Source organism: Lissotriton vulgaris, chromosome 10, assembly GCF_964263255.1.
Source record: "Lissotriton vulgaris chromosome 10, aLisVul1.2, whole genome shotgun sequence".
Taxonomy (NCBI): domain Eukaryota; kingdom Metazoa; phylum Chordata; class Amphibia; order Caudata; family Salamandridae; genus Lissotriton; species Lissotriton vulgaris.
The window spans coordinates 1,067,101,421-1,067,128,711 of NC_141698.1; the positions used below are offsets into that span (position 1 = coordinate 1,067,101,421).

General features: G+C 44.9%; 1 protein-coding gene across 1 annotated transcript in view; it reads left to right on the forward strand.

Annotated features, from left to right (window-relative positions):
- Nucleotides 1-27,291, forward strand: part of NEK10 (NIMA related kinase 10) — a 1,232,468-nt gene that overhangs the window by 919,760 nt on the left and 285,417 nt on the right. Inside the window, exon 29 of the mRNA XM_086942130.1 lies at nt 7,640-7,759. Coding sequence (XP_086798256.1) covers nt 7,640-7,759 — 120 coding nt within the window. The remainder of the gene's footprint in view (nt 1-7,639; nt 7,760-27,291) is intronic.

Consider the following 27,291-nt stretch of genomic DNA (forward strand, 5'->3'; position numbering starts at 1 on the left):
AATCGTGGCTGGCAGAGGCCCTGCATTGTTGTTGGTCCCTCATGTAGTCCAGAGATCACTAGTGGAGCTATTCGCATGAGGGTCCCTCACCGTCGATCGAGTCCCTGAAGCAGACCAACTGACATGTAAGTCAGGCATCTCCTACGCCGTCTCCCAGCTTCCTGTTAAGTAGTCTCTATGAGAATCAACCCAGCGCCTCCCTGTTTTCCCTGGAGCCGGGGTGACTCTGGTCCAAATGCGGGAATAATATATAGCCCCTGCATTACGTCTTTGAAACTAAGCCTCTCTCTGGTGCACTTATTAGCACCAAGGAGGTGGGGGTGTCTTAACTGGATCTGCGCCGGTGGGTTCGCCCTCAGATTCTACTAGGCCCTCTGGATCAGTTGTCGTATCTGTAACGCCGGTGCACAGCACTTTGGGATTTCCACCTTTGGCGCCAGAGTCTGGTCAACCAATTACGTTGGCGGCACCAGTCATCGCCGAGCCCATTACTCTTTCTGACATCAATACGACGCTGCAGCTGTGGCGGACAGGGTCGGATGTGGCACCGATGGAGCTGTCTGCTTCAGGCAGCTCTCCATCTGTCCCTAGACAACCTGTTGCTGCTTATTCTACAAGAATAGGCAGTTCTCAAGGTGAAGAGGAGAATATAAGGTATCAAACCCTTTGGGCATCACTGTCATGCCTCCTGTAGAAGGAAATTGGTTGACAGAACTGAGTGAGGCCAGTGGAATTACATCCTCTCCAGTTTCGGACTTAATTTCTCCACCTGGTATGGTTACAGGGTTGAGTTCCTCTTCTGCAAAAATGTAACAGAGAGCAGCTGTTGTCTTGGATTGGCATCTTTCCTCAGTAGAACTATCCACGGACCCTTTAGTGAATGTACTTCACCAGGGGGAGACAGGAGTGGAGCCCTAACTCCCCTATAATGAGTCTGTATACAACATTGTATTAGGACGGAGCTTCGGCAAGGCCGGTAACAGGAATGCTAGCGGCCGGGCTATATCCCTTAGGCATCGGCCCGCCTTGGGATCCGGGTTCTCTCCAAACATCCCTCCACAAAGGTTCTAGTTGTGCAAGCAGATACCGCCTCTGCGGTCCCTAGTGTGCTTCCTCTAGTCCCACCTAGCACTGGGTCCAGAAGGCTGGAAAGCTGTGGGGGGAATATTTCCTCTTCAGTTAGTGCAGCATGGCTGTCTTTGAATAGTGCATGTGTTCTGGGCATGGTTTCCCATGCGCCATGGGTTTCAGTGGAGCGTTTGCTGCCTTCTCTTCCAGTGAACTGTTACAGTGGGTGCAGCATGGCCACGAAGCGGCTACATTTACCATAAAAAGCGGTATGACCTACCACACAGTCCATGGGGAGAGCTATGGCTCAACCAGTTGTGCTGTGAAGACATGCATGACTGCATCAATCTGGATTTTCCGAGACAGTCCAGAATAGCCTAAAAGAGATGCCATTTAAGGGTGTAAACTCATTTTGTGTACATGCAGATTCGGCTTTGCAGCGTTTTAGAGCAGGTCAGAGCGACAAAGACACCTAGAAATATCTTTAATTGTTTTCATTCTTTCTGAATTTTGAAGAATTGTTATGATTGAACAGGTGGCATATTCCTTTTGATGGCAGACAGTGTGATGTGCAATCCAGGTGCTATTGGTTATGCACTTATGGTTATTTACATGTATCATCATCTCCCTTATTTACATCTTGTTACGATGCTAAAGGGTATTATATAGGCAGGTATTCTTTAAAGTTATTACCTACTATCCTACCATAGGTTTTCATTATTCTATTTGATGGCAGCTTTCATGTGTTATTTCTTTTCTGATCCTTAATGGGTTGTTGCCTGATACACAGGTCATACAGGGTTTCCATTACTCTAAAGAAGAGCTTATGGACAGGAGTTGAGAACCATTATGGTGTGTTCCATGCTCTGAGTAGAGCATCTTTTGTATGCTTATATACCTGCATGCTGAACCAGGATCGCTCAGCTTGTGAAGTAAAGACCCTGATTGGGGAGATTAGTGTTTCCCCTCTGTCAAGTGTTAATCGATCTGTCTTAAGATATAATAAATTCATGAAATTAGTATCCCTTATAGGAACATTTTGGTAACCGAATCTCCATGGGAGTCTCTGTCTGTGGTTCACATATTGTAAGAGAGTTTATTTAAAATAATCCTCTTATTCCTGTTGTAAATATTTGACACTGTCAAATATAGTATTTGCGCGACCTTACACTTTATGGCCGGATTAATCTTGCAGTCGTTTAATAGAATGATGTTCCATTGACGGGATTGTACAGCACTGAGAGTGTCAGACTAAAAAAAAATAAAAAAAAGCCTTCTTGTGTCCTCAGGAAAGGTAGTCAATAGCTTACATTACCGGTATGTGTGGGTTCTGTTTCTACCTCTGGTATTAGCTTTACATCTCAGCATTAGTTGAGTTTCCTTTCTGATGATAGTAAAAGTTCTTTATTTTTGCTCGATTAATTAGGTGGGGACCAAGACGTTATTTGGGGCTGGTTACGAGTTTGGCGGTGAGGCACTGGGACCGCCATGCAGTCGCACCGCCAAACCCATGTGAGAACCGCCCACCATATTATGAATTTTGTAGTCACTGGAGGGCAGTTCTTTGGTGTTCCCATGTCGGTGCCTTTAAAATAGGCACTGCAATAGGAATGTCAAAGGAAGTTTCAGCATGGCATGACTGGAACTAGTGGTGCATGCACACAGGGGTGCACATGTTGCATGTGCCCCCCTGTGCATCCACATGGAGTAAGCCACACAGGGTTCTGTAGGGCCCCCTTTCTTCCCTCACCACCATTGTTTCCATGGAGGAAAGACCTCCATGAAATCAGTGGCGGTGAGGAAAGTTGTAATACGCTTGGCGGGACCGCTGGCTTCCTGGCAAGCATATTACTGCCTCAAGACCGCCATGCCACCACCAGGTAACGGCGGTTCCCAGGGATATCAGTGGTTTGAGGGTGGCACGACCTCCAGGGTCGTAATGTGGCTGTCGGAAGACCGCCACCACCGCCCCACTACAAGTCTGGCGGTCTGAGGACCGTCAGACTAATAATTAGGCCCTATATGTGTTTGCTCCTAAGCTTCTGTCTTCTAGTCATCTCAGTTTGGTGGCTATTCTACATATTTGTGTAGACATTTGTTGTTTTATATAGTTTATTTGAACATTAATGTGTAATTTTCCTGGGATTACATCATTCTGTTTAGGTCTCCAAGAAGAGGTAGTCTCTAGGTCGATTTTATATGATGCTTTGCGTTATTACTTCCTTCTTTTCTTTAGAAAATGTCCCTTTAATGGTGCACCTTTTCTTTTCTATGAAGATATTCAAATACGTTTGTTCATGAGGAGAATAGGTGTTTACCTCATAATTTCTACTTTTTGTTGATTACTTTTATTACTATACTGAAGAATCGTTGCTCTTCTAGGTGACAAGTATTTTCATCATTCAGCTGAAACAGTTCACATTTTGCGCCGTGTTCTCTCTAGATGGAATATACAAAACCACTCAGATTCTTTTTTTTTATAGAATCATTTACATTTTATGGGTAAAGTATGGGAAACCCTTTCTGGATCATCTGTAGACGGGTCTCTATTCATAAAGTAGGGTAACATACTGACAGTGGTTTCAGCCAGGCTATCAAGGTTTCTTTTTCATACTTACTATCTTACACAACTTTGTACTATGGTTCCTTGACGATGGTGTCTCAGGCAATTTGCGTTACGCTGACGATTTGGAGGGCTGTTGCTTTCCTATGTAGTATGATGCCCACTATGGTTTCCATACTGTTATGTCAGTATTGTCTAACTGATTACTAAGCTTTATTTTATATCTATGTGTTATACTTTTTCTCTTGTTAATACATAGGCAGTTATGTATTTTACTCCTATTTCAGTATATATCTTGGGGATATCTTAGGGATATTTGTATTATCTCTAGTAGATTTTCCTAGGGGCAAGACTGGTTCTATGCCAATAGTTGCTATTGTTGTCTTAGACTTTTTTTAATAGAGCTTTTGTTTTGCTTTACCATGGGTGAAAGACCGTTCTCTGTGTTTACAGATCTGAAAGAGACTTTTAGCAGCAGATTCCTTACCTTTAAATTCCCTAGGCATCTTTTGCTGAGCAATACCACTTGAGAACGCCGTCTGGTGGCTTCATTCAGCGGCGCATAACGCCATCGGCAGCGTCTGTTATGACATCACTGTACCTATATAGGCACCACCCAGGCGCACGGATGTCAGTTCTTTTCTTTCTGCGCCAGTTAAGCACTAATCACTTTTTGACAGCCCTTTTCTTGACTTTTTCTTGAATTTCAAATTTTTTCCAACTTTGTGTGCGAGGATGTCTTCGAGGAAGACAAGATTCAAGCTGTGCGGGTCCTGCCACTTCATGATGTCGTTTACCGACCCTCCCCCCCCCACCTCAGCTGCCTCTGGTGTCTTGAGCGTTACCACGATTCCAAGTCATGCTCGGACTGTTGCCCTATGGCTCCGAAGGCCTTGCAGGAGCGGGCTATGAAGCTCCTTGTGGCCAGGCAGTGCACACTGTCCAGCGAGACTTTGCGGATGTCCCAGTCCTGATCAAAGAAGAGGAGGCCATGGTCCTCTTTGTCCTACTCGAGGTCCTCGGGACACTTGGGAATGAGGCACAAGAAGAGGATGTCCTTCGACGAAAGAGGTTTGGAGCACCGAAGCTCTAGGCACGGTTCAGAGGAGCCAGAGCCAGGGTTGACTTTGCGCGGATCGGAGCGACCCCTGCTCAAATTGAAGAGTTTTACGGGGCCATGCGCTGCGTATTTGAGCGGGCTGACACCTCTGGTGAGCCCTCAGCCCCATCGGGTTTGACGCCATCAATCCGGCCACGGCGTAGGTAGGGCCTCAGCATTCCAATCCCGGATCCGGGTCGATGCCGGTCATGCCATTGTGACCTCTGCCGGCATTGGACCCAAAGTCGGTGCCTTCGGTGCAGCCAGTGCCCATCTGTGGCACCAGCCCTTCCTTAACCCTGATGACACTGAGTTGGAACAATGTCGCTCGACATAGATTCCGGCACTGATTGATCCCAGGGGTTCAATGTTGTTGCCTGATCACTTTGAGGATGTGTTAGGCTCAGGAGAGTAATGGAAGGGGTCTATGGACCCTTTGGAACACCAGGATGACTCTGCAGAGCAGTTGGACTGGTTTGGGTAACTTGGGGAAGCCAGTGGCCTGGATCGGCGTGTGCTGGCAGAGGGCACGGAGCAGATGACTGTGCTGGAGCGTGGACATGTTTCCAGCCGGGCTTTCGTGAGACTTTGTACACCTTGCAGTGATGTGTTTTTGCAAATACACGGTTTGATTTTGTTGTTTGGCTGGCGTCATGTTTTCCACCTGTAAACGCTCCCTTTCTCGCCCCACCCCCTTCAGTGCAGGACTGCAACGGGCCGGTTCAATAGTTATTCTTTATACTCTTGCAGTTTTGGTAGTCGTTACGTGATGACGTTTTAAATTGTATAGTTGAAATGTATTGTGTGTGTAGGGGGGAAGATATATATAATGGGAATTTTTTTCAGGGTCGGGAGACACAATTTTAAATTGTTTGTTTGTTTGGGGAGGAGGGGTTCCAGTTGTACCGCTTCTCCCCCCTACCCCCGGCTTTACATAAAGGACCAGGTACAAGCATCCTTGTGGCGTCTTGCTCATGGCAAGGGCTGACAGACGTTTGTTGTCGTTACTGTCAATGGATTACAAGGCATGCCACCTAGGCCTGAGTGTGGCTGCCCCAAATCAATAATCGCTAATAAAGCCGAAGCACCTGAGGGTCTGAGTTTTGAGTAAGCCATGACTCTAGTTCAGCTTCTCCTGGAAATGTTCTGTATGTTGACTGTTGTCCTCTTGTTTTATCGTGTGCCTGTGTGCAAATGCTTGGTTTGCGATGTCATTCTGTAAATTTATTTGCGTTCTGACGATTCTAATGTATGTTTGAAAATTCTGACTTGTTACCTTTGGCCTTGAAATGCTGTACAGCGTTGCATAAGATCACAAAATTTCCCTGGTTTGCTAAACATGTACACCTGTTGGTTAGGTCACGTGTGCAGGATTATACAGCAGATGTATGAATCACACTTATAAATCCAGAGCAGAAAGCCCCCCCCCCTTTATTTCTTTATTTATTTGTGTTGCTTAGGGCGACCCTACACCTCATGTTAACAAGATTGCTGCTTACCTTTTTCTCGCCCGCAAATAATTTCCTTTATAGCCAATAGGTCTCGCCTTTGGGACCTTATAAGTGTTTAGCCATTCAACAGTTGATGTTGTTGCACCAAGGATATTGTGCTGTATAACTAAAAACTGTCCCAAAGGCGAGACCTATTGGCTATGCCAATGCTTGTGGTTAATGTGATCCCTTCAGGCTTCCCCAAAGACCACATCCAAAGTCTTAGGTATTGAAGGAAAATCTGCGGTGCCAAGACTATCCATTAGAATACAGAAGGTATGGACTTTTAGGAGCATTGGGGCTGATGTATTGTGTGTACCCTCTGCTTAATCTTTATTGCTCGTCGGCCACCTTTTGAAATTCTTGTATCTTATAAAACATATGTGGGTTTTGAAGCACAGTGGCACCATTTATAAACTGTGTGATCAACCCTCGTCGGAAAAGCGCAACACCATTACAGCACCCTGTGGCATAACTGGGTCCACCTGGCACTGTGAGAGTGAAAAGAAAGCATTCCTGTTTCAAAGATAAAGAATCTGGAGAGTCATCATGTCTCAGAACCAGTGTTCCCCAAGATGTGCACCCTTTGTTTCTTGTGAAATCTTCAATAGTTCTAGTAAAGGAATTACTTTCAGTGTACAGTCTGGGATCTAGTGGGGCATTTCCTGGGGCTCTCCAGAGACCCCCTAATAATGGGATTTTCCTGGGGTCGAAGGGCGCTCTCCTAAAGAGTCTCGAGTTATTCTGAGGAGATGTGCTAAAGGTGTTTCCTAGGAATGTTCAGAGATGATTGTATATAGATATTTTCTTGGATTATCTGGGGGCGTTCTAGTAGAGATATTTCCTTCAGGTATTGAAATTATGTATAGAATAGCAATTTCCTTAGGGATATCCATAGGAGATATAATAAAGGCAATTCCCTCAGTCATCCAGGATTATTTTTTTTAGGTGATGGTATGTTTTCCTTGAGTGTTCAGTTATCCAGTAAAGATATCACACAGAAATGTATATTTCAGAGTGGACCAGAGGAGATTTAATAAACATATTTCTCTGTGATGTATAGTGGGCAGGCAACTGAAATGTAAACAGATGTTGTCTGTTTCAGAAAGAGTATTTTATCAATAGTTTCTTTCAGAGATTAAACCTGCAAACCCCTTTGGGATGCCACTTGTAACCATCATTAAAGATAATATCAATGCAGCTTGGTCAAGACAGGACACATTATATAACACCTGTTATAAGATGATAACATGTTTTCTCGGAAGGAAGAAGTTGCTTGTTGGATGTCTTATTCGTGCCACTTCGCCTGGAGGCCACTAATGTTTCAAAGTCTTTACAGTTAAAAGTGACACATAATAATAAACCTTGGCTTTAATTAGATGTGAAACCTTATTGCTGACAAATGCAAATGTTTGACAGGTCCCAGCTCCTCTCCTCGTTTGCCACGTGAAAGAAAACCATCACACTCCCTCTCAAGACCAGACAAGTCATCTCAAGGCCTCCTGTCAAAGAATGGGTCATCAAGAAGTCCTGTATCAGGTACACAGTTTCATTTTTGGAGGCCAGTGCTTGTTGTTAATTTGAATAAGAATAAAAACGATGTTTCCGCTAAATATCAGAATATTCATGTACAAATAACAATTAGTTATCAACAGTAATGAATATTAACGCCGGATTAAAATTTTATTTTTTGTAACTGACTTTTAACATATTCCACTAGTACAAGTGAAACAATTATGTTTTGTCATATTTAAATCAGTATTATTCAAGAGATAACTGATTGGATCACACTATCCAAGCAGTTTACATACAAAAGGGTCAGAGAAAATGTAATACAATATGTACATACTAAAACTTGTGTCTTAGTTCAAATAGTCAGTGGTGGTCCCATGATTACAAAAATAAAGCAAGCATTGGCACAGCCAAAGGTTTGAATTTTGCAGTTGTTTCGATTGTACATTTGTTTTTATTGCAGGCATATGCCACAAAATACAGTTATAATAAATATGCCACTATTACCGGACCTGTATATGCTTGCAATACATTTTTTTTAAAAACCTTCAGTGATGTGGCCGTTTTACTATTGATTTTTTAAACCATGCCTTTCAGTTGTGCCCTGCATTTTATTGTTATTATTTGTGAAGGAGACAAGTAAATAAAGACCCAAACATGCACTCAAATCACGGCCAGCTACAATGTGACAATGCCACTTACACGTTTATTAACTGTAACTTTCAAAATATGCAAAATAAATGACCCGAAGAACAGGCAAAATAAGAAACAATTATTCAAAGATTTAAAAAAAAAATCTATAAAAAGCACATTTTGAACCAGCTTTGTCACTGAAGAGAAGGGGACTATTTTAGGTGGATGCATACAATGTGCAGAGGTTTGGAGACACTACAATGAAGGGAACCAATGGTTATATTGGGTTTGGCCCACTGCCCCATGCTGTATGCGGTAATAGACAGAAGCAAATTGGGAACGGCAATTTAAAAGAGCAGTGGATGAAGCCCACTGACCATAAGGCCCTGTAAGTATATATAATACTTATTTAAAACAATATTTCAGCGGCTGAGCTTATGCTCGCTCAAGGGCTAGACCTAAAAATGCATCAAATGACCAGCAACAGCTGGACATTTTACGAGTTTTCTAAATACGTCACATGCGTTAATATTATTTCATCCAGTAAGCGTGCCCGCAATCAAGCTAGACCGGGATCTGTGGAATTAAATTTGCTAATTGACATTACCAGTTAGTGCCTTACCGTGCCGTCTATAGGGACTTTCTATAGTTAACTTTGTTGTTTCTTTTCGTATATGGTTCTTTCCTCTTTATCAACAAGTGACATGTTGATAAAAACTGTAATTCTGACCAATTCTCATCGCTTTGTTCCTGCACTACTGAGGTGAAGATCTCCTTTAGGTCTCCCAAATGATTTCCGGCTCTTAATGTGACTAATGGTTAGTGATAATATAATGGTGATCATTATATTGCTTATTTTTAATATTTTAAGATCCAAGTGTGGACTGTCCCTGTGCCTAATAGGATAACAGTTTTCTAAGACAGGGAGTGGACAACCTGCTTCCCCCAGTCATTACACTGGTCTTATGAAGACCTACAGAGATATAATTTCTTCTCCAAGACGTTTATGCTACAGGTGAGCAGGCTCTCTTCTCTTCCATAATTTATAAAGCTGCAGAAACACTGGTGATTGCCTTTCTTTCAGATCACCGGGCGTCTCCTCTGTCCACTGAGATCCTCTCAGAGAAGCAGTCTTTAGAGGCCATTTGCCTTCCCATGAAGTGAATGAGGATCTCATGGCGGCCATTTAGGATGCGAGAAAAAGCCTCAGTCCGCTTCTGTAGTTTCATGGACCACTTCTAGGAAGCACAGCTCTGCTCCCAAAGACCCTGCTTCTGTATCCGGCCATCCAAGAGCTTTGAACTTGGTGGTGCAAGCTTCATCCTGCTAACTGAATCACAAGTTTGAGTGGCACGTCATCACAGGGTCGGGGCGCTTAATGGCTCGGTCACGTCGGGTCTCCTGGCTGTAAGGATTAGTAATGAGGTCTATCTGCTCACAAGCTAGTCTCGTGCTTGGGTAGCTGGATGCCTGTGATGGCTGTTTGACAAATTCAAGCCAACCAGAAAACAGGCAGAGCTGCTTAATGGGCCCAGTCTAGGACGGCACAGATGCAGCGGAACAGCCATGCAGATGGCTTCAGATATTGCCCAGTCGCCGACTCCATGCCTGGATGTGGGCATCTAGTTGAACTAGCAATATCTGTGGCCCTCTCCTTGAGATGCCATTCCACCATCGAAAATTGTTTGAGGAGAAGATATGCTTACACCAGAGACCTGAATTTGACTTCCCCTTACAAGCATTTTACACCCACAATGTCACCTTTTTTGGGTATAGCCACCACGTTTGCAGACCCTGAAGCGACCTCCGCTTCCACAGCAATTGCTCTTTCATATTTAGAGAGGCAGAGGTACAGGTAATAGGGGTAAGATTAGCTCCTCTTCCTCATATTTATTTATTTATTTATTTTGCGTGTTTATAGAGCGCTTGAATAGACTCCCAGGGGAGTATCTCCGCGCTATATGACTGCCAAACCTACCAGTTATATAACTGTAATCCAATTCTGAAACCTGTAAAGCTAGACCTGAAACAGAAACGTCTTCAACTTTTTCCTGAATGCCAGATGATTTTCAAGCTGCCTAAGCTGGAGGGGGAGGCCGTTCCAAATCTTTGGTCCTCTTACTGACAGAGCCTTGCCCCCTTGCCTTGCCCGCTTGATCCTAGGAACCACAAGAAGCAATTGATCACTGGACCGTAGAGCACGGGAAGGGACATACGGCACAAACTTGTCTGCGAGATAAGAGGGACCCAAGCCATGAAGACCTTTATGTACCGTGCAACAGATCTTAAAGGTGACTCTCTGCCGGATGGAGAGCCAATGAAGCCTGGCAAGAAGAGGTTTTGATGGTGTTCTGGGAGGAGCATTTACCACCAGCCTAGCTGCAGTGTTCTGCACAACCTGCAACCTGTCCAAATCCTCCTCATTGGCTGACAACAGGAGGCCATTACAATAGTCGAGACGACTAATAACCAGCGCCTGGACCAGGGTCTTTCTGATAGTGTCTGGAAGCAGAGGAAAAACTCGGCGTAGTAGCCCTATAGTTCGAAAGCAGGACCCTACAATGTTGGTAACATGCTGCTTCAGGCTGAGTTCTTGTTCCAGACGGACCCCTAAGTTCTTAACTATCTGCTTAGGCTCAGGGACTGGGCCTAGGTCTAAAGGCCACCAGTCAGGAGCCCAGCAGATTTTGGCCTCACCAAAGAGCATAACCTCTGTCTTTGAGACGTTGCACTGCAACTTGTTCAAAGACATCCATTGGGAAACTGCTCTCATCCCCTCAGAGAAAGAGTGTAATACCTCTGGAGTTAGATGGTCAAAGGGAAAGAGCAGCTGAGTATCATCAGCATATGACACTGGGCGAAAGCCAAAGGCTCTCAGGATGTTCGCCAGGGGGGCCACATAGATGTTGAATAATGTGGGGCTCAAACAAGAGCCCTGTGGCACCCCCTTAGTAATCCTGGTCTCCTTGGATCGAAAATCTCCCATGGTGACACATTGGGTTCGATCCAGAAGAAAGCTCTTTAGCCAAGCCAGTGCCGTGCCCCCTAGTCCAGTCTCAGTCAGGCGCTCAACCAAAATTTCATGAGAGATGGTATCAAAAGCTGCCGATAGATCTAGCAGCACCAGGACAGCTGATGTTCCTTTGTCCTGGAGCATGCGTAGATCATCGGTAATTGACAGCAATGCTGTTTCCGTGCTGTATTTTGGTCTAAAGCCCGACTGAGATGGATCAAGTGCACCAGTATGTTCCAGGTGATTGGACAAGTGCTTGTTGACATGCTTTTCTATGAGCTTTCCACATCAGCCACACCAAAGCCGAGTTCATATATTCCCTGTGGAGGATGAATGACAGGAGTCTCCCTTTGTTGAGAACAGCCAGGCGAAGACCTTTGAAGATGAAAATTTCAGGTTCCAGTGCTTAATTTGTGGAAAAATAAGTGCTTGGGCCCATATTGTGTCTCAGGAGGCCACTGCAGCTTTTACCATGCACTGTCTCCTCCATCACTGCCAAATGAATGTATCAATGCTACCTACTGGCCATCACACTCCTGCAAATATGACAGAATGGACTATTCCTGGCCATCCACAGCTGTGGGAATGCCTGAAAGTGCTAGCATGACTAACTTTCATGTATATTATAACATCACCTGCTGATGTTTGCAAATAGACAGACAGCACCACCAAGTGGTGGACAGTCATAAATATGTGCAGGTGTCAAGAAATAAGTGCCGGTGCTGTGCATTGGCAAACACTAGCACAAATTAAGTGCTGGATTGCCCTCTACCTTTTATGAGTAAGCCCCCGCCTATTACCACTATTGAGGCAAATGTGGCAATAGAATTGGTACCTCTAGAGGAAAGTGGAATCTCTAGATGCAGTGGGCTCTTCAAAAAAGGAAATCATTCTTGGACTACTGTCTCTGAGCAGGAGAGATCTAAAAGGTTCTACTTTCATAAATTGTGATCCAGCGAAAAAGAGAGGAAGGGTGAGAACCATTTCAAGACTTGACTCCTCAATCCCTAGCCTGTGCAGTGGGGTGGTGAGTGGTACCGTATACTCCATCCAATGAGACGTTGAGCAATACTAGACAGATGTCCCCATCAACCAGAGGTTGCAGTGACTCATCCAGTATTTGTAGAATGCTCTGTTTCCTTGCTGCGTCTGGAACTGAATCCAGATTCAAAAGTGTTCAGTAGGTATTTCTTGGAGACGTGTGCCAAAAGATGGGACGAGCCTGTCTTTTCAGTGTTCTTTCTTCTGAAAGGAAAGTAGAGACAGTCGCAGGTTCTGAAAATCTACAGGTTCTACGCTTGTTTTTTCAGTCGAGGTGTAATCTGGCCAGGTTGTGGTATAAAAGGAGACATGGCTTCTACCAGGAAAAGGGCAACGGTTTTAAGAATGAAAGTATTTGATCTGTTTTTCTGAAAGGTATTCTTTTTTGTCTGTATTTTTAGTCCTCATCATCTAACCCCCCTTGACCCAATCATCAATAATAGCCTCATAAACTCCTGCACCCAGCCAAGGTGTGGGGAGGGGGCTTTGCTTTTCGCTCGGGGTCTTAGGGCAATGCTCACAACTGAGCCAAAAAGAAAAAGAGCATACACATGGTGTTCTTAGTCATATGACCTCTTCCTGGGTCACCCGCAACCAATCAATCACCAGGGACCACAAGTCTGCCTTACACTTGTAATCTTTCTTCCCTAGGTCCATTTTATAGACTCTCTTTACTTGCACCAGCTGGTCTTCTAACTTAGGTGAGTTAGAGTCAATTCTTTTTTGCAAATAACATACCTTGCTGTTGTTACCAAATAAAACATGTGTAGCCCGATGTAGGTTATTCTAAATTACCACTTCTAAAATACAGAATCATACCGATTCGGTATTAAAGAAGTGGTAAATTAGAAGGGGGGAAATGTAGGCATTTCAGATTCGGTAAATACCGAATTGTTAAGATTCGGTATTTACCGATTCTGTAAATACCGAATTGGTATTGCCCATTGATTCCTATGGGCATTGCAGCCCATAGGAATCAATGGTCATTACCAAATCGGTATTTACCGATTCGGTAAATACCGATTTTTGCAAGGGTGCAGGGGGTGTCACTTTGACACCGTCTAGCACCCTGAATTCAGGCACGTGTGCCATGTGGCACACCGACATGCCCTAAGGGCATATCTGTGTGTCACATGGCACTGGTGTGCATGCACACATGTGCATGCACACCTATTGGGTGGTAAAATACAGATTCTTAAAGCCCTGTGGCACTCTGACATGTGCCAGCTACATCTGCATTTACAGAATCGGTATTTTACCGAGTCTGTATTTACCGATTTGGTAATTTTACCGAATCGGTAAATACAGAATCGGTAAAATACCGATTCTGTAAATGCATGCCCTACATCTGGAAACCGTAATACCGGTCGGAAGCGGCCGAATTCGGCCGTTTCCGACCGGTATTAGGGCACCTACATCGGGCCCGTGGTTCCTTCTCGTCCCTGTAGTATGTTCTTCCACCATCGCTTGGGTTATCCCAAACAAATCAAGTTGGCGCTTGCCTAGATATCTTCGTTAAACATTTCTGCCATAGCTGAGCTTACGCCCCCCCCCAAAATACTTCCAATCTAGGGCATTCTAGGAACAAGTGGAGATCGCCACCCCCTAACCAAATTATACTTCTTGCAGCACCTTTCAGGCATACAAGAGATCTTTGCAAGCTTATGCAGAGTCCAGTAGGCCCTGTGTAATGTAAATAAATGATTTATTTGGAGCACAGCGGGACTGCCCACGTTATATACAGAGTGCAAAAGCATGCTTGGCATAATGTTTCTGTAGGAACTGGGGTCACCAGTTCCCCGGGGTAGCCTGGCACGAGCAGGTAGGCACCCGAAAGCTCAGCAGTTAAGTGACTACACAGCACACGCATCCACTGAGACAATAAGTGCACGCAAGGACTTAGACCACACCAATGACGTTTGATTCAAATCAATAAGTTTTTATATAGGCTTGAAATCAAGGCAATCAATGTTCACAGTAGCTATAACTCTTGGGCATATTTCATGGGGGGGGAAGCAAAGGGAGCAATTCATTATTCAGGGTATCAAGAACTCATGAGCACATTTCATTAGAGCATTTCAGTAAATCATGTATCAAGAACCATTGCATCAGGTAAGTTTAAAGCATTTCAGTTGTTAGCAGTGAACCTCTCAGTATCAGGACCAAACATTTCATTAATTATGCATCACCATTTCTGTAGGAATAAACACTGCATCAGGTAACCAGGAGTTTTGCATTAGGCAAATATAAACCATGAATCCAGCAATAACACTTCCTTAAGCAACAACAAATCAGGCATCAGGGCCTACGTGAGCTGACATTTAACTTGACCCCAGGCGGGGGTTACCTACTCACTAATCTCAAGGGGTGTAGGGGGAGGAGAGGTAAGGCTGCCCCCCACTCAATCACAGACAATCAAACTGTAGCCCTACCTCAGTAAACACACCATCCACTTTACTGACCAAAACAGGGGTAAATGACCACAATGTCAATTTCTATACCCTAGGTGTGTGTGTTCACACTATTCCTTAGTCCAGGGTGTCTCAGTAACTCAACATGAACCAAATAAAATCACAGGCCAACACTTACTAGAACAAATATACTAGAAAAAATGTACTAGAAAAAATGTGGGGAGTAGAGAGAGTACTTCACGGTCGTAACACCCGAGGGGGTTGCCGGTTTAGCAATATCCGGTCTACCCACTTCTCATCATCGGTTACTCTCTCTACGTGAAGTAAGAAACGTGCACACAAATCTACTAGTACACACAGTGAGAATAGTGACAAGGAAAAAACACACACAGTACACAGTGAGTGGATTCAGACAATACTGTGACAACATATATACATACTAAGACCCCAAGACAATCAAAACAAACAAGTAAGTAAAACCTGGAGAAGTCTTGCTGGCCGTCTTATTCCTTTATTCGGATGCTGCAAGACCTTCCATTAAAAATGGTTTAATTATATACCATATCCTCTTCTTTATGAAGCCAACATGTTTCGTTGCTATAAATTCAGCAACTTCATCAGAACGCAAAAGGGGTTCACTATTCTCCGGACATCTGCGAGACCTTCACTGGCTCCCCGTCAACAAAAGAATCACCTTCCGCCTCCTCACCCACGCACACAAAGCCCTACACGACCAAGGCCCGAGCTACCTCAACAGCCGAGTCAACTTCTACGCTCCCAAACGCCACCTCCGATCAGCCAACCACGCCCTCGCCGCCGTCCCCCGCATCCGAAGAGCGACTACAGGAGGAAGGTCCTTCTCCCACCTGGCCGCCAAGACCTGGAACTCCCTCCCGACCGACCTGCGCCTGACCCAAGACCACCTCTCCTTCAGGAAGAAGCTGAAGACCTGGCTGTTCGAGCAGTAGCGGCTCCCCCCCCCCCAGCGCCTTGAGACCCCACGGGTATGTAGCGCGCTTTATAAGTGTCACTGATTGATTGATTGATTGATTCTCGAACTTCACGTCAAGATTTGTTTGAACAAAAGACCTGTGTAAATAAAAACCATAGCATAGCAGTGATTGTACTGTTCATGTTGCACCTCTGTGGCAAGAGAGTGCAGTTAGGATGTTCCAAAATACACGCACAAGTTAGAGTAAAGGCTCTTTGTTTACCTTATGGATGCCCAGCCATTATGTATCGGCAACAATCAAATTGACACTGTGTCACGTGATCACGTATCTCACAGTGTCTCGTCTTGGTAGGAGCCACCTGTATTGGGTTAAACGAACGAAAGTCTATGGACTGACCAGTTTGTATACTAATGGGCTATCATCATAAAGATAGTACTGACTTGATTATACACTAATGACTGACCCGGCTCCCTCATATGAAGGAAGCGGCACCACAAGAGTTTACAATAATTAAAAATGCCATTTCCACCTCTCGGTGGCTCTTTAGTCAAAGAACCCAGTCCCGAAAAAGCTGTTATCTCATGTGGGTACACCACTCCTGATATTCTGAAGATAGTGGCGCTGTAAGTCCTAACAAGTTGCCTGCATTACCGTGTTTAGTGCCACCAACGAACACAACACGCACAACCCGTTAGAATATATGATTTGACCACGATAACAAGTTCCACGCATGGCATTACCACGCGAATTTTAGTTCGCAAGTGGCTTTACCACGCTGGAATTTGCAACAAAGGATTATACCACGCATTTTAACGTCCTTTAAGCACAAATGATAAAGATTATTTTCTTACCTGACACCTTCCTGTCTTTCACTAGCAGCCCGTACTTCCATCCACCATCGAAACAAGCGTCAAAACACGTCTTCCAAAACTAAAAAAGGACTGCTATTTTGACGTACACGGCACGTCTTTGGGGGAGGCACTTTCCTTTTATTTCGGTGGTACTGAAGTGCGTTTTTTTAAATTTGAGTAATCCGCTCCTTTGTTTTTTTTTTTTTTTGGGGGGGAGACCCCCCCAACCCCCCTCCGAGCCCCCCCCAGCCTCCCCAAGCCCACGCAGAACGACTTGAAGGAATACCACATCTCCCCCCCCCCAGCCCGTGGTAAAGACGGTCGTGGAAGGCACCCTCGTTGTAAAGACGTTTGCGTGGTAAGTGTCACGTGGTAAACGTCATTAGTGGTAATGCCTTCGTGGTAAATGATGTTTCCCCAACCCGTTAAGCATCCAAACAGCCAGCACCCCACTAACCATCCCATAAGTACGTTCACTCTCACAGATACCGCCTTACTGATGCCGAGTCCCTCCGGCGATTCCAATGATCCTCCCCGGTTGGTGTTGGGAGGACCAGGAAGTAGCCCGGAGCAGAGGCCACGCCCATGCGCCGACGTAACGCAGCTTAACGTGCGGCCATCTTGGTAAGGGATCCTAATGATCACGGGCCACTAACTCCCATCGTTCTATACAGAGTTTCAGAAGTTCGTGTGTGATCACAAATTATAACAAATAAAGAAAGGGCATATAACAATTATCAGATGGTGTAAGATATTTGTTATTTCAAAATGCTAATTACATGTTTGGTTAAATTAAGGTCACAGCGATGACGAAACCTCGTGTGGAGTGGCCAGCTTGGAACAGGAATGTTCGAAGTCATTGGCCACAAAATATCGGAGTGATTCTAGATGTTAGTGTGTAGTCATAGTTGAGGAAAGGGCCTGTTATCTGTGATTCAATTTAAAATTAATCAAGGGGCATGTTAGAATATTCAATATCGACAATTTGCATGCAGCAGTGTGATAACGAGAGAAAATTTCAAATGGGGCTGACCTAGTACATACAGGTATTGGTAATAGGGAGGATGTGCTGCAGGGTCTAACTTGCCAGGTATACGCGGCTTACTATCTATGATATAAAAAGTGTATTTGTCATTAAATCATAGTGGTCACCGCCGGCTCACTTTGTTCCACTCAATATTTTCGTTCAGTCCCTCCTGATCTGCCTTCTCAGAAAAAATCCATTTCGCCTCTTTTCTTGCTAGAATGCTGTCCAGATTATGTGTGTCCCCTACCACCTTTTCCAGGACAGTCCATTTTAGAGCTTTACAGTCATGACCTGCATCATTGAAGTGCTGAACCAAACGTGTCTTTCCTGTATATATGTTGTCACAGTATTGTCTGAATACACTCACTGTGTACTGTGTCACTATTCTCACTGTATGTACTAGTAGATTTGTGTGCACGTTTCTTACTTCACGTAGAGAGAGTAACCGATGATGAGAAGTGGGTAGACAGGATATTTCTAAACCAGCAACCCCCTCGGGTGTTACGACTGTGAGGTACTCTCTCTACTCCCCACATTTTTTCTAGTACATTTTTTCTAGTATATTTGTTCTAGTAAGTGTTGGCCTGTGATTTTATTTGGTTCATGTTGAGTTACTGAGACACCCTGGCCTAAGGAATAGTGTGAACACACACACCTATGGCATTGAAATTGACATTGTGGTCATTTACCCCTGTTTTGGTCAGTAAAGTGGATGGTGTGTTTACTGAGGTAGGGCTACAGTCTGGGGGTTAACTACTGTCTTGGCCCAGTTCCGAGTGCTTGCAGGGGCCAATTAGGGCCAACGGGCCCAGTCACCAGTTCTCCCCAAGGAGGGGTGAGCTCAGGGCCTCCCTGGGGGGGTTGACTTAATTCCTGGCAGTTAGTTAGGACCAACGGGGCCCGGTGACACTTTCCCCAGGCGAGTGGTGAACTCGGGGCCTTCTCCGGCCTCCCGCCCTCCTCCCCGGGGATTTACCTCTCTTCTTCGGACCTCGCCGGCCCCTTGCGTAGATCTCCTGGTCGGGGGGGGGGGAGGTCTCAGAGAACCCTCTGGTGACTTGCAGGCCTCAGGAGGGTGAGGGGTTGGACAGGGGAGGCCTGCGCTGTTCCAGCGCTCTTCTCAGGCCTCCCTCCGGCCTGGGGCAGCTCCGTCTTTCTTCTCGCGGGGGAGGGAGGGCTCTTGGCACTCCCCGAGCCCTGCGCGGTGCCAGAGGGGGGCGTGTCCAGGGACGCCGCGTCCCCGTCACGTGACGGTGGGAGGAAGGCTTCAGGCCCTGTCAGGCCTAGCGCGGCCTGACAGGAATTCCGGCGGCCCTCTCCTGGCACCGAGGGCCGCCCGAGGGGGGAGTTACCATGCCTGACTGGGCAGCCTCAGCTGCACGGACGTCCTGGGCTGCGGCGGTGAGTTGGGGGCAGTTAGCGCTTCGAGGAGGCAGCGCTCCCAGGCACACACACAGCGCTGAGCAGGTATAGCGCTTTGGGGCAATTAATAGGATCACAGCGCTTCAGGTGGCCACAGACTCTAGGTTCTCAGCGCTTCACAGGGGATAATTAACCGAGCGCCTTAGGCAGTTCAGTCAGCTCAGGGAGCTACCATGGGGTAGCCAGATAAGGTCCGGCAGGACAGCAGTTCAGGCAGTTTAGTCAGGGGGAGTTAGGCAGGACAGCGCAGGCCTAGGTGAAGGCAGGGGGGCGCAGCTGCAGCACAGTCCAGTACCTGGTTGATCCCCCAGTAGTCCTGATTAGCGCAGGGGAGTCTCTTCTCGGCGCTTGTTGGTTCTGGCGCCCTTCTGTGGAAGCAGGATCCTGGTTTCTTACAGGGGGGGTGTTGAGTTGAAGGCTTGTCAGCAGGTCACTTCAGATGGTCCCTGGGTTCCCCTCCCGCCGGGCCAGATCAGTGGGCTTGTTTAGCATTTCTCACTCTACTTGGAAGGCAGCACCTAAGCCCTGCCACTCCCAGTGCCATAGGTGCCTGACTAGGCCCTACCGCCTAAGTTTCCCTACCTTCCTTATATATGCCCAGGTCAGGTGACCACTCTCTAAGGCGGCAAAAATAGGCTCCGACTCTATTCTGGAGGGTTCCAGGAGCTTCCCCACTCTATCTATGGGCAGGCGATGGAAGGCTGGCATTGCAACAATATTTGGGGTCCCAGCCAGCTCCTGGCAACTAGGGTGCTACTAGAACAAGCACTGGGGTTGCCAATAGGTTTCGCATTTGGAAAGTTGGAGCTATTGGTTTCGTAAATGACATTTTATATTTATATATCGTTATTGGCATTGTCAATAACAATATATAAATAAAAAATGTAATTTACAAAACCAATAGCTCCAACTTTCCAAATGCGAAACCTATTGGCAACGCCAGTGCTTGTTGGCATTGCAGGTTTGAGGAGAGCAGATAGTGATACAATAGTTGAGTACATATTCTAACTGAAATAATTGCCATCTGAACCCCAGCAAAGCATCCAGACGTGATGGGGGAACTGACAAACAGCAGGGTGAGTGCGACGACAACACTGCACGGTGGCACGTCCACACAACTCGGGGAATGAAGACACCTCGCGCCGCCATGATGTACAGAAAGTAAATAATGGACGAGTTGTCGAAGAGCCTTCCTGAGGGGCTAGTGATAAGCGGTGTGAAAGTGGTAAGCTGATCCGGGGAAGCTCTTAACTAACTCCAGGAAGTGACAGGCGCCATTGCAAAGAGCCTGTGTTGTTATTTTTTATGTGAGGTGGTAATTGCCCTGCCAGTGTTGCCACAAGCCTCAAGGGGGTGCCTTCTGTGTTTGTTTGCAATTTAGGCAAAACAAACAGAATCACCGTGACTGGAGCAGGTGGGCGAGGGTGGGTTCACAGTCAAGAAATGACAGCGAGGGGGGATGGGAGGAGATGAAGGTTGTGTAGCAAAGATGGAAGATTTTATGCTGTTTATATTTCAAAAGCGCCAAAATCCCTCTCAGGCAACCAAGCGCTTTAGAGCGGGAGAAGTGTGGATGAATTTCTCGGAAAGAATGAGGGCAAGGGAGAAGAGAGCAAAGGGAGAAGAGGGTATGTGGCTGGAGATATTATGCAAAGAAAGAAGAAATAACAGGAGCACGGAACCGATTACCACTCATTTTCACTACACGGGTACAAGGGAAGCCGGATGGGGGCGGGAGAGCCAGGTGGGGGGGCGGGAATGCGAGGCAAAACAAACAGAATCACTGTGAATGGAGCGGGTGGGCGAGGGTGGGTTCACAGTCAAGAAATGACAGCGAGGGGGGATCGGAGGAGATGAAGGTTGTGTAGCAAAGAGGGAAGATTTTATGCTGTCGGTATTTCAAAAGCGCCAAAATCCCTCTCAGGCAACCAAGCGCTTTAGAGCGGGAGGAGTGTGGATGAATTTCTCGGAAAGAATGAGGGCAAGGGAGAAGAGAGAGCAAAGGGAGAAGAGGGTATGTGGCTGGATATATTATGCAAAGAAAGAAGAAATGACAGGAGCACGGAACCGATTACCACTCATTTTCACGACACGGGTACAAGGGAAGCCGGATGGGGGCGGGAGAGCCTGGTGGGGGGGCGGGAATGCGAGGCAAAACAAACAGAATCACCGTGAATGGAGCGGGTGGGCGAGGGTGGGTTCACAGTCAAGAAATGACAGCGAGGGGGGATGGGAGGAGATGAAGGTTGTGTAGCAAAGAGGGAAGATTTTATGCTGTCGGTATTTCAAAAGCGCCAAAATCCCTCTCAGGCAACCAAGCGCTTTAGAGCGGGAGAAGTGTGGATGAATTTCTCGGAAAGAATGAGGGCAAGGGAGAAGAGAGAGCAAAGGGAGAAGAGGGTATGTGGCTGGAGATATTATGCAAAGAAAGAAGAAATAACAGGAGCACGGAACCGATTACCACTCATTTTCACTACACGGGTACAAGGGAAGCCGGATGGGAGCGGGAGAGCCTGGTGGGGGGGCGGGAATACGAGCGAGGGGAGGAGAAGTGTGGCATGCAGATGCGCTGAGGTAAGCCGGATGGGGGCGGGGGTTTCTGTGTTTTTCAATGAATGCTGTTTGCGGATTAGGGAGATGCGCGTGCTTGTGTGGTCACGTGACCCGCTTTTGTGGTCACGTTACTCACATGCACTGTGAGAAAACTGCAGTGGTTTCACGAGTTGATTGAGCACTTGAATTTTCGCTTATTACATTCGCAAGCGAATGATAATAGGCGAAACCTAAAAAGACCACGCTGCAGTAGCAGTGGCCAGTGGCAGCCATGTTTGAAGTAGAGAGCACCTGCACCTTAGCATTGATTGGCAATGGGAAGGTGCCCGGAGACCTAAGGCCAACGAAAAAAAAGGTGGGAAAAATAAGGCAAGGGCGAAGAAAATAGGGACAGACCACCCTAGGGCTGACAGGTCTAACAGTTTCCAACTGGTCGCTCGGCAAGCATCTTTCCAAAATCTTGTAGGACGGTACCATCTCCAGATCCTCGGCCTGGCACATCAGTCCATATGAATTAGTGACCTCTTTCCTGAGCACCGGGTGACGGATACTGGCTTCAATATCACCTGGTATTTCCAGTTCATCTTTCTGCGCCTCTGCCCATGATGCTATCTGCAGGTATTTAAATTTGGACAGATTCCCGCCCTTCAGCTCCGACCAAGATTTTAAAGAGTTGCCGTCCAGCAGGGCGCCCCATTTTTGTGCCCCAGCAAACGTAATGCGACAAATAAACTAATTATATAAAGGATAGTGTGTCCATATGGTTGAAGAGTGACCATTTTAATTTTTACCACGTTCCATAAGGTTGGCAATGTTAGATGCACTAACCGCTGAGCAGGGGCATTGTGTTTTTTTGTGTGGCATCACACCATGCTTGATCGTTTTAAAAGTGCTGTCAAGTAGTTAGAGAGTTAGTTTATTTGATTTCCAAAGAAATGTTTGTATCCGGGATAGTAAGGGCTTAGTGTATCTTTTTTAGGTCTTGCAGATGTTTGGGTGTCTATAGTTTTCGTCGTGTATTTCCTAGAGTTCTAATGATTCTTTTCCTTATATTATTGAGGTCTTTTGAGTAGAAAGGATCTTGGGAGGAGAACAAGTGAATGAGTTTATTTATTTTAAGCTCAATTAATGCTAGGAAAGGTATGATGTTCTAATGAAACTTTGTTCCAAAGTTGTATCGAATAATATTTCCTGTCGCTTACGATGAATTTGTGAAGTGGAACTGTGACCAATCTCCCTAAGACTAAGCAATTTGCACTTTGCACTTTCTAAGCCCACGTGACTTCATCCTGACCACTTAAACTGCTTATTTAAACAATTGTTTATAATATGCTGCTATGAGTTTGTTTACATAATCGAGACTAGTTTAACCCCTACGCTGCGCTGAACGTTCCGCGCTGGTGCGGAACATTCCATTGCATAGGCGGGGCAGCGACGTTCAGCAGACGTGCGCAGCACTACCGAGGTAGTGCACGCAACGTCCGCTGAACGTGCGCCGCACTAAACAGGTTAAGTTGTGCCATCTATTTTAAGTTTATTTCGCTGGGAATTGTACGATGTTTTAATGAAATCATGAAATTTTAATTGATTGCTGGCTGCTCTCAATGATTTTGGTCATTGAATCTGTACATGTACATTTGCTTTTATGGTTGCCTTGTTTTAACCTAATAAAGCTTATTGAATTGAATTGAATTGAGTTAGCAGTTCAAGGAGTCACTTCCATGAGGACATTGCAGCTCCTCCTGTGCTCCGCCACCTCTTCCTCCAGACTCAGTGGAGATCTCAAAGCATCTAAAGCCCCAGGCTGCTGTCATTAATGGAGCCAGTAGAACAAACCAAACATAGTCTGGTGCTCAACTTGACAAACCTTACATGAACCTGGAGCTTTGTGTTCTTCAAAGCGTGGAGTGTAGACCACATTGAAAGTTTTCAGACCACATCTCATGTGCCCCTGGAAAAAGCACCGACTCTGTCAGGACCTGCTGCATGTGAGGGGCTTATGTATTGAGAAGAAGATACTTGGGATGGTGTTCAAGGTGTTATCCTATTACCTCTGTTGTAAAGCGCTCTGTAGCTCTGGGGTCTTGGAGCGCTCTATCAAAAAACTCTAAATAAAATAAAATATAAAATTCCAGGAAATGTATCACTCTCACAATACAGGAAACAAATGTTTTTTCAGCAATAGCACGTGAACCTCTTTTCTTTGGTTAAGACCACCAGATTTGACAAAGTGTCTGTTCCAAATAGCAGCAGATTCTGTCTGATTAAGATGATATTTGCCTTATAGCTGTCAAAACCAAAACCTGGCAAAGATCCCTTGCTATGTGGTAGTTATCGGCCTATATCTCTCTTGAACTCGGATATTAAAATACTAGCTAGTATTCTTGCATCCCGTCTTCGTAAAGTCTTACCTTCCTTAATTCATAATTCACAAGTGGGTTTCGTTCCGGGTCGTTCATCTCGGAATCATCTCCGCACTTTATCTCATGCCTTGTGGTCCGCTAAACATCTCACAGAAGATGCTTTGATTCTTTCCCTTGATGCTGAAAAAGCATTTGATCGCATTAAATGGGAATACCTTTTTACAGTCATGCAAAGATTTGGCTTGGGTGATCAATTTATTGATAAAGTGCGTTTGCTATATGACAGTCCACTAGCTCAATTTAATTGTGGTGGTTTCTTATCTACCCCTTTTCATATTCAACGAGGCACTCGTCAAGGTTGCCTGCTATCCCCTCTTCTTTTCCTCTTAGCGATGGAACCTCTGGTTGCGGCAATACGACAATCTAAAGAAATTGTAGGTGTCCCTCTTCCAATTGGCCATTCTAAAATTTACCTGTATACCCATGACATTCTTCTCACTCTTACTGACCTTCCCCGTTCTCTTCCCGCTCTCCTTCAAATTATCAATGATTTCTACTCTTTTTCAGGTTATAAAATAAATTGGGATAAAAGTGAAGCGTTACCCATGTCAATTGGTACTACGAAGACAGCAATTTCTGGCTTCCCTTTTCATTGGCAACCATCCCGTCTTAAGTACCTAGTAATATTAATTAATAGAGGTTTAGATAATATGGTCACGGATAATTTGATTCCTTTATTTACACAAATGCAAAGAGACTTTGATAAATGGAAAGCTCTGGGACTATCTCTTTGGTGGAGAGTTCAAGCTGTTAAGATGGTTACTTTACCACAATTTCTTTATGTTCCAGGTATGCTTCCTCTCCACATTCCCCTAACTACCCTTTGATCCATTGACTCCAAAATAAAACTCTTTATTTGGGGCACGGTTAAGCCACGTCTTGCGTTGGCCAAATTGAAGGCCCCTCAGCTACATGGGAGTTTGGGTCTTCCCTCCATTGAGCCTTATTCACTTGCCCTTCATATCTCTCAACTCTCATCTTTCTTGCCTAAATCTAAAGATATCCCTCAATGGGTCCCACTTGAACGTCACCTTTTGGCTCAAGATTTAGGTTTGTCCCTTTTATATGGTACAGGGACTAGTTCTTCTGATCCTAAAAACCCTATTTTATCTGCAATGCATAAATCTTGGCAGAGGGGTCATCGCATACTAAAATCTAATTCGCAAAATTCACATTAAAGCTCCCCTATGGCATAATTCAGCTATTCGTATTTGTGGCCGTACCTTGTCCTGGCTTTTATGGAATGAGGCTGGCATATATTCTATAGATCAACTTTTTCATGATGGAACCTTTAAATCTTTTTCGCAACTTTGTGAGGAATTTCATTTACCACCTTTACAATCCTCTAAATATATCCAATTCCAACAATGTATCACAAAACACTTAGGCTCTCCACCAGAACTGCTTTCAGTATCTCCCATTTTGTCTTATTTACAGTTGTGGGGAAATCTTAACACCATCGCTGCTGATGGTATCCTCCTCCTGTGCTGGGCCCTAATGTAAATGGGTGTGATCATGACGAGCTATGCTCGTCATGAGCACAGCTCCACTGTGCCTCATGACGAGCTGAGCTCGTCATGATCATCGAAGGAGTTAAAGGAGTGACTTCTGGTCTTTATAAAACAATTCTGTATCCTCTCTTCTCACAGCGTCTCTCACATGCTCTTTAGATGAAATGGCAATCCCGTTTATCAATTGTTTACTCCAATATTCAATGGGATCAAATTTTAGAAGGATTACATAAAGGTGTTCGGGAAGCTCGTCTTAAATTCTGTATCTTCAAAATTCTCCATGAATGGCATTGGTCTCCTGTTAAGTTACACCAAGCTAAGTTGTTATCACATACCTCTTGCTGGAGATGTTCTGCTTCTGGTTGTGATATAACACACATCATTTGCGAATGTCCCCGTACTAGATCCTTTTGGCTTTTTGTGGGAAAGACATTGACTTCTACAATGTCTTTACCATTACCTTTTACGTCGATTTTCGAGGTTTCCCGAAGCTTTCCAAACCACAAAAAATCGTCTTCTTCATACTGCTTTGGCCACGGCCAAAATTTGTATCCTATGTCACTGGAAATCTCCCTCAGCTCCCTCTCAGGAAGAATGGTTGATTGCAATGATGCAAACAGCTTTACACGAACGCACAATTTATAATCTTCAAGATCAGGCTTCCATTTTTCTCCAAATTTGGTCCCCTCTTTTGGAAACCACGGTAGATGATGACTCTACATCTACTCCTTCTTCTCCTCCATATACTGTCTCTACTTAATTATATTCCTTCAGTGGTTCCTTTTCTATTACTTTACTATAGCTATCCTTTCCCCTTACTTTCTACTAATCCATTTCCTCTCCGCTATTGTTGCTCTGGTACTCTCCTCCTTTTCTTTTCTTTTTAATTTAATTTTCTTTTCTTCTTTCTTATTTCTTTTTCTCTTCCCTTTTTATTTACTTTGCTTTTTTATATCATGATTGGTCCATCCCTCTTTCTACTATTACCTTATATTGGATTATGGAATATATGTTATTATTTATTTCCTCATATTTGCTCTATTATACGTAAGATTTATTATCACTTATATTCTTATTCATTTACTATGATGTTTTTTCTGCTTTATTATCATATGTGTATTCTTCTTGGAATATTTCAATAAAAAATGTAAACACAAAAGATGATATTTGCCAATTCTCCAGACATCTGCTTTGTTGTGAGTTCTCTGCATAGTTTCTGGACTAAGATATCAAGAAAAGGGTTTGGTTCATAAGAAAATTTGATAGGGCTTTTGATGGATGAGTTTATTTTATTTGTTCCCATGGTAAGCAAAGAAGCCTCCTCGATGGAGAGACTATTACTCTAGTAGTACATAAAAGGTAGTAAGTAGCCTGAGGCTTTCCAAATGTTTGGCTTCTAAATTCCCAGCTGTTCTGTGGAAGGCCGTCCTGGTTTCCCTCAAGAAGGCAAACCATGTACTTTTTAGCAGGATCTTCGTGTTGTGTGTCCAGAAGAGCAAACCGTGATGGACTGGAATGTTTTAGTCAATCTCACCCACAGGATGCTACGTTTGATGACATCATTGTTTACCTCGAAATGATTCTGGATCTGCATGTGTGCTCATTCAGCAGAGACGCCTAGCAGATTAGGAAGGACTATTCCTTTTGGGGTCTGCTAAGACTGTTCTTCATATTGTTCATCCCCTTCTTGATTCAGATAGAGCTAAAAAACAATGGAATAG